The sequence below is a fragment of the Grammomys surdaster genome, unplaced genomic scaffold, assembly GCF_004785775.1.
Source record: "Grammomys surdaster isolate TR1022 unplaced genomic scaffold, NIH_TR_1.0 125834, whole genome shotgun sequence".
NCBI classification, from domain to species: Eukaryota; Metazoa; Chordata; class Mammalia; order Rodentia; family Muridae; genus Grammomys; species Grammomys surdaster.
Genome location: NW_021620662.1, coordinates 2,047,381 through 2,055,705, shown reverse-complemented (window position 1 = coordinate 2,055,705; position 8,325 = coordinate 2,047,381). Strand labels below are relative to the sequence as shown.

The window sequence follows — 8,325 nt, the reverse complement described above, 5'->3', positions numbered from 1 at the left end:
CCGCCTAGGTTTTTGAGAGGCTCTTTCACTGAACACAGAGCTCTCAGATTCACCTAAAATGGTGGCCAGCAAGCTTCAGCCTCCACTTTCCTAGCACTTGATGTTACAGGCTGATGGGTCCGTGACTGGCTTTTACATGGGAGCTGGGGATGTGAACTCAGGACCTCACGCTTGCACAGAAAGCACTTTAAGACTGAGCATTCCCCTAATTCCCTAAGCGGGTATCTTATTCCTCTTAGACCTTTTTTTTTTTTTTTCCCCAGATAGGGTTTCTTTGTCTGGCTCTGGTTGTCCTGGAACTCACTCAGTAGACCAGGCTGGCCTCAAACTCAGAGATCCATCTGCTTCTGCCTCCCAAGAGCTGGAATTGGTGTGTACCACCACTGCCTGGCTTTTATACCTTTCTTGTGACTCAACAATTCATGGTCATTTGAACAGACTTAAGCTTTAACAGAAAACTATATTTCCCAAAAAAGCATGTTTTTACTTTTGGTGGTCAGTTTCACAACTGTCACCCAAATTCCCAGCTCCAACAATATATTAGTAAACTAAACTGCAGTGGTGTTAGGGTTCTGAGACTAGGCCTAATTTCCCTTCCCTGTGCAAATAACAACAAAATAACAAATAGTTCTTCTTTATTATACATAACCCTGAAGAGCAGCCTTTGTTTCTAGTCCTTCTGGCACTTCTAGTCCACTTGGCAGTTTGTCACGAAGAACCATTTATGCAAGGACACCTGCTGAGCAGGAAACCTTTAAGTGTGAACGCAGAACTTGGTGACAGTGGTTTGCATGTTCTATTTTAATAATTAGCTCCTGTGACACTGCAATAATAGTTAAGATTGCATGGCCTTGAAAAAACTTGGAACTAATGCAAAATTAACTACATCTTTGACCAGAAAACAGTGAATTCACAACTAGAAAGCCCTAGACCAACATAAACACTTGTAAAATTAAAAAAAGACAATCAGAAATATATTTAAAATTTTTTATTTATGTGTATGAATTGTGCTCATAGTCTTATGTCAGCTTGACAGACAAACTAGAGTTACCTGAGTTGGTGAACCCGTAATTGAGAACATGCCTCCATAAGATCCAGCTATAAGGCATTTCCTTAATCAGTGATTGGGGGCAGCACGTTGTGGGTGGAGCAATTCCAGGGCTTGTGGTCCTGAGATCTTTAAGAAAGCAGGTCGAACAGGTAAGCAGCACCCCTCCATGGCCTTTGCACCATCTCCTGCCATCAGTTTCCTGCCCTGACTTCCATCATTGATGAACAGCAATGATATGAAAGTATAAAGCAAATAAACCCTTTCATCCCCAACTTGCTTTCTGGTCATGGTGTCTCACTGCAGCGACAGACACCCTCATGAAGACAGGAGTGTATTGGTGTATGTTTCATTTATGCGGGTGCCCTTGGCAGTTAAAAAAAAAAGGGAGTTGGATCCCCCTAGAACTAGCATAGGCAGTTTACAAGAACCTGACATGGATGCTGGGAACCGAATTCAGGTCTTCTGGAACAGCAGCAGTCTTTCCTGCTGAGCTCTCTCTCCAGTCCCTTACCCCACTGTCTGACTGTCTGTCTATATAAGAACATGCCTGTGTGTGGAAGTCAAAACACAAGTTGTAGGAGTCCCCTTCCACCATGTATGTGGTGGTTTGAATAGGTTTAGCCCCATAGACTCCTGTCTTTGAATGCTCAGTCCCTAGAGGGTGGCACTATTAGGAGGTGTGGCCTTGTTGGAGGAACTGTGTCACTGCAGGGTGGGCTTTGAGGTCTCTTATGTTCAAGCTTGCCCACTGTGACACACAGAATCCTTCTACTCCCTGTGGATTAAGATATAGAACTCTCGGATCCTCCAGCACAGTGCCTGCCTGCATGCTTCCATGCTGATAACGGACTGAACCTCTGAAACTCTAAGCCAGTCCCAAATTAAATGTTTTCCTTTGTAAGAGTTGCGATGGTTATGGTGTCTCTTCACAGCAGTAAAACCCTAACACACTATCTGAACTCAGGTCCTCAGGCTTGGCAGCAAGTACTTTTCCAGATGAGCCATCTTCCCCTGCTCTAGACTGTACTGCATTAGAATGTTTGATTTCTAAAGACTGCTGTTTGGGGGGCTGAAGAAATAGCTCAGCCTTTAAAAAGCACTTGCTGCTCTTCCAGATGACTTGGGCTTGGTTCCCAACATCCACACGATGGCTCACAACCATCCCTTACATCCAGGGAATACATACCTTTTCTGAAACTCTGGGACCATCAGGTACACATTTAGTGCACATATACACATGGACATAAAACACTCATATCATTAAATAGCTACATCTAAAAACAACATTAACGTAAGTTAAATGCTGGTTGACATCGGGCTTGCCCACAATCCTTGCACTAGAGAAACACAAGTAGGAGACTCAGTTCAGAGCTCTCCTTGACTACACAGCAGGTTCAAGTAGGACCTCACAAGCCCCTGTCCCAAAACACCAGGAAGGAAAACTAACGACTAAAACAAAATTGCTGTTTGCAGTCTCATGCAAAGAAGTATTAGATGAATGCTGGCTTGGGATTCTTAGGACAGCATTTCCCATAATTTCTGAAATGTCCCTAAGCACATTTCAGTCATTTTAGACTACACACTTACACAAAGCTGTGTTCTTGGTGTTAAAATTGATTAGAAAATCAAGATCCTCATCAGCTCTGAAACACGAAGACGCCGTTCCACAGCACTGGGTACTGTGCTTTTTTTGTTAGAAATGAGCAAGTGCACCCATCTTGTTACCATGTCAACCTGTACCCGGCTCCAATAAAATATAAAGTTATATGTATACCAAAGAATTGTTTTAAATTAGATGTCATGATTTATCAGGAAGTGTTTGATCTGTATCCTTATTTTATCTGCCTATATACTTGGGCCCACCAGTCTCTCAGGTAAAGTCAATGTGGTTTTGACACATTTGGGGGGGGGGGGCGGTGGGGAGCGGAATGAGAAGTCTAGACTGAACCAGACTGTTCCTGCAAGTCTGGGGTCTTTTTCAGACTCTGATTTAAAAGACAGAGGCCAGAGAGGTGGCACAGTGGGTACTGGATGCACAAGCCCAATGCAGTGTGCACCTGAAGTCTCAGCACTCAGCCTGACCCGGGAGCAGAGACAGAAGAACCAGCTGGAAGCTCACTGGCTAGCTAGCAGGCACACAAAGTTTAGCAAACCAGTTTCTTCAGTGTATGTTTTCCTAGAATAACTTCCATTTCAATGTGAGAAAGGCCATGCTCCCCGCTTCCCCCCATTGTCCTGAGGCACATCTCCAGAAGCCCCAGATTTTGTTTATCCCTATCTTCTGGACAGTAGCTCCCTTTATAACTGTAACACCCACAACGTGACTCCTGCTGATTCAAGAATCATTTCGCTTTCTACATTTTTGCTTTAAAAAGTATGCTCAGTTCCTATATATGCTTCTGGAAATGGGCACATTTTTCTCCTGAAAACAAACCAGAACCATCTTTAAAGTGTGTATGCATTCTGATGGCCTGTCTTCTCTTCTACAAACAGACCCTAAGAATAACAGAGCTGGTTAAGGGATATTTACACCCGCGTTTCTCATACTAACAGCCCACCAACTTAGACACCTAACTTCAGTCTGTCAGGTGACTTCCTGCGGATGGCAAGGGAGCCCCTATAGTCCACTTTATTTTGCTACAGTAGCTAGGAACTGCCTTTGAAACAAAATGAACAAAACACTGTCTAGCATGAAGTTACACTTCTTTTGCCCATGTGCTCACTATTCAGAAATCAATGTTACTCTTAGCTTTTTTGAAAAAAAAATTCATTAATCCATGAGTCTATTACTATTTAGCTCCTTCACTGTTGAAACTTGGTGAGACTGGATGTGTGCAGCTCCTGAGAGATTCAGACTGAGAAGAAACAATGACTTAGAGCATGGCGGAGTAAGCAATAGAAGCACCTTCTCCACCCCACCCCCCACCCCCAACATCAAAAAAAGTATATTCTCTCAAGTTCCAAATAGTTATTTCTTATTTAAAATTTATAAGGCCAGAGCAACTGGATACTGCAGCAGACACTTTAATAAGAAGACAGAATTCCCACCAGAGGCACACTCTGGGGAATGTAATAACCACCACAAGTTACTCTGCTGGAAGAATAAAATGAGCTCTCTCAGAGTGCACATACACAGGAGGGAATGATTTAAAATAGGCTCATGACTTACAATCACATTACACTGTATTAAGCACTCAAAACAGGCATATTAATAAAAAAAAAGGCCAGCTAAAAAGCATTGGACATATGTAACACATCATACAGTCTACAAAGTTCACGTATAACAGTAATTTTAAGTACTTCATTTCAACACAATAGAAACAACAGGTAAAGTGGTATCTCTGAAAATACTCATTTATATGTATGACAAAATCAAGGGTACATTACATTTAAACAAGATTACATCACTGAGGAACAACACAGTAGACAAGCCAACCACATACATATGACCAGAAGTGCTGCACAAGTAACTCAGCACTGATTTCCCCTTCCTATGACCTCCACACATGTTACACAATCTTCTCATTACCCAAGTGGGAAAATTCTCCCATCATCCCCTTCTTCAAGAGGAATCAAGAGAAACCAAACAAAAGATTCAAAAGTTGGTTTCACCATCCACTTCAAGTGTGGTTTTACAAGGACAAAAAAATCCCAACATTACAGACGAATCAAATGTTATCCACAGAGGTTTCCTCATGTATGTACAATGGTTGGGCAAGAATTACTGCATCTGAGAAGGCACGTATCTGTGATTTAAGGCTTAACTGGTATAGTCACACATGGAAGCCAATGAACACGATCTGGAAATTCTATCAAAACAGAATTTACTCCCAAACTAGCTTTATAATCTACAAATGTCTATTCTAGAAACTGCTAAGAATTTCCATTTCTATGTCCACCAGTAAAAAAAAAAGAAAAAAAACCAAACCTACCTCTCTTAGGCAGATTTCATTATAAATCAAAATTGCTAACACAACTGTCAAATTCATAAATTTATACACGTCATAAAACTTATGACAGTGTGATTCCTGGGCCTTTAAAAATATCTAAGCAAAATTATAGTTTTACAGATTAATTTTTAAAATGTACCTGCAACAAGCTATGGGCCAATCAATCATTTATTTGAGCTGTCCCTTGTGTGACACTGCGGGACACCATAAAATTTACTCTGCAAAATAGCTTCTTTTTTCTTTAAGATAATACATGAACATGAACTTCTTAAAGATGTTGAATATACTCATATATAAAATATCTGACATTGATACAAATCACGTAAACCTCCCTTGGAAAACTATAGCTGGCCCTCATTTCTGGGACCAGAAAAAGCCTTGAATTATTATCTTGTCAGTGCAAATCTATATTAAATATTTCAAACTACAGAAATAGCCATCAACCCTCACAATACAAAAAGGATTTCTCAAAAAGGAAAATTATGTTTAGAATTATAGAAATTATGTTTAGATAAAAATCACCTACCTTCCCATCAAATTTAACAGCTCAATTGTTATGTATGAAAAGAGAAAAATAAAAGCCATCTGTGCAAGAGCCACTACAATGGTGGCCACTTCACTGCCTCCCCAACGCTACTTAACTCTTACTAGTTCATTAGTTGTTTAACAATACACTGCTCCTTCTTTTCCAGGTGAGTTTACTGTTCTTCAAGCCAAGACGGGGCATCCACGCCAGGGGTTTTCAATTTGACGTGGAACTGCTTAAGCGTCAGTTCAAGCTGCTTCTGATTCCCAGCAAAGTAGGCAGCAACAGCACTGTGGAAAAGGACCAGTTGATTGCGTAACACTTTAACCTGTGGACAGGGCAGAGCAACAGGCCAAGCATTATACCATGAGCAGCACACCAGACAGTGAGATTAACTACGTCCCTAATTTATGTGTCACCCAAAGAACCACTCTAATATAATGACAACGTTCACAAACACCAAGTACACAACGTCTGTTCAGTGGCCTGTTCACTACCTACAGGGGACAGGTCGACTTGGGATGTTTTGGAAAAGGGAACATTATCTACAGTTAGCAGTCTACAATACAACACCAGATGCACACTATGTATGCGCAGCATTAAGGCTAAGCGTTATACAAATCTGGGCTGGATTGATTGAATACTTTTAAATGCTGCCTTTTTTTTTGGAAGAAATCAAACAGCAGCAAACATTGCCCAGAAAGTCAGTTTATTTATTTAACTCAGTTTTTTCCAACTACTTATTACTTATAGTGATACCAAGAACACACCAACACTGTTTTTAGATTTACTTTTTACATACCCCCATAAAAATGAAAGGTAAGGCTGTAAAGAACTTGATTACAGAACACATAAATAATTTAGTAAGATGTTAATGCCAGCATATGCAATGGGAAAGGATTGAATAGTTATTCTACCAAGGAATATAGAGAGGCTAAATAAGCACAGGGAAATACTTCCTACATCTTTAGTTATTAGGAAAATCTACATTAACCCCACATGGTGAGCCCACCGCTGGTAAAGATGCAGAGTGACTGAGCTCCAGCACAGCTGTGGAAATGAGAGATGGAAAAGTTTGTCAGGTTCTTAACAGCCAAGCATATGGCTAATCTGCAATCCAGCTGCTCTACTCCTAGACAGTCACAAAGAGAATGAAGACCCAGGTACACACAGAGACTGACAGAGATGTTCAGCCAGGCGGCGTTAGTCAGAGGCAGGGGTTGATTTACTTGTGATAGCTTCAAAGCACAAACGACTCAAATGTCAACCCCAGTGATTAGGTGCACCGGGGAATTCCCGTAAGATGGATAATGCTGAACAACAGAAAGAAACGAGCAACTGATCACATGCAACACGGGTGAGCCGAGAGAACCCAGTGTTTGTGAAAGAAAGCAGGAGAAAAGAGTGTAGGCTGCTTGACTCCATTTATATAAAGATTACAAAGTACAGTTTCCCTCTGCCTAAGGCTTTCCTGGCAGTGACCAACCAAGGACTCAAAGTTACTCTCAACCTTGCTCTGCTATCCAAAGTACTACTCTTCCTGTGTTTTTGCACTTCTATTTTGTATGATTCTTGAACTACATAGCCAATAAGGGACCACTGTATTTTAATAGTGAAAGTCCAATTTCTACAAGGAAGTTCTAACTGGTCACTTTATTGCTGTTTGGACCACAAGTGTATTTTCTGACCTGAAATTTAACTCCTAATACTTTTCAATGAAGAGAACAGAAGAAGACGGACTTTAATTCATGTATGGAACCTGCAAAGAGCTATAACAACAGCAACAAAGAAAGGCAGCCACATCTGTGGATTTTCAGCTAATCCACAATGTCACACAAGTCAGCTTCTCTCCCCAGCCTTGGGGGTGGCAATAAACTGAACAGAGGTGGGGGGGGAGGGGAGGGAAGGAGGGATGGAGGGAGGGAGGGAGGAGAACTGGTACTCACAAAGTTGACTGGAGCATCTATTGTGCTTAAACGACCCCCATCCCACAGTGAACAGAATCCACATGACACAAAGGAAGGCTTTTTTGGGCTAAATTCTAGCTGTGTTTCACAACAAAACAAAATGATACCCACAGCCACAAAAACAGTCTCCAGCCATGAGGAGGCTGATGTGTAAAAGCCATGTAAAGAAAGCACCTGGGCTGTCCTTGCTGAAGATACAACAGGGTACATGAAAAGCTTCGGAGCTACATCAGAAAGACAACACAAGCCAACAGCATTCCAAACATAAATCCAGTATAAACGTCCATCTTCACGTCACACCACAAACCACTGTTCCCTCCAACACAGTTTTAATTTCATCTTATGCCAAAACAGGTCATTCATTTTTGTCAATACTGGGTATGATAACTTAGACACGTGTTTAGTGTTGGCAGTAATGTCTTAAAAATCAGACACAACTTAAAATAAGAACATTACAACATTAACTCGTTTATCTACTCAAAACATTAGTAAATCAAAGTAAATCCTCAATACACTTACTGATTTTAAAACAGGATAGTTTACTTTTCTGCGTATTGCTAGCTAACTGCATCATGGCACACATTCACACGATGGAGCTGGCACTGCTGTCTCTGATATGTTACACACGGTTTTGGCTATTAGATGAAGAAGAGCTGGGCTGTGATGATGGCTTTGTGGGAAGAATAAATACTAGCTATTCAAGCATGAACAGATGCATTCAAAACCTTAGCAACTATATTAGGGGAAGGAAAGAAAAGAAGAGAAAAGAAAAGAAGAAAAGAAAAGGCAAGGAAAGGAAAGAAAGGAAAGGAAAGGAAAGGAAAGGAAAGG

At 41.1% G+C, this 8,325-nt stretch overlaps 1 protein-coding gene across 8 annotated transcripts in view; it reads right to left on the bottom strand.

The window, feature by feature from the left end:
- Nucleotides 1-4,052: 4,052 nt before the first annotated feature.
- Nucleotides 4,053-8,325, bottom strand: part of Arfip1 (ADP ribosylation factor interacting protein 1) — an 87,751-nt gene continuing 83,478 nt past the window's right edge. For all 8 annotated transcript variants that reach the window (XM_028789493.1, XM_028789495.1, XM_028789494.1 and 5 more), the window contains one exon: nt 4,053-5,855. In XM_028789493.1, coding sequence (XP_028645326.1) covers nt 5,700-5,855 — 156 coding nt within the window. In that variant the 3' untranslated portion in view covers nt 4,053-5,699. The remainder of the gene's footprint in view (nt 5,856-8,325) is intronic.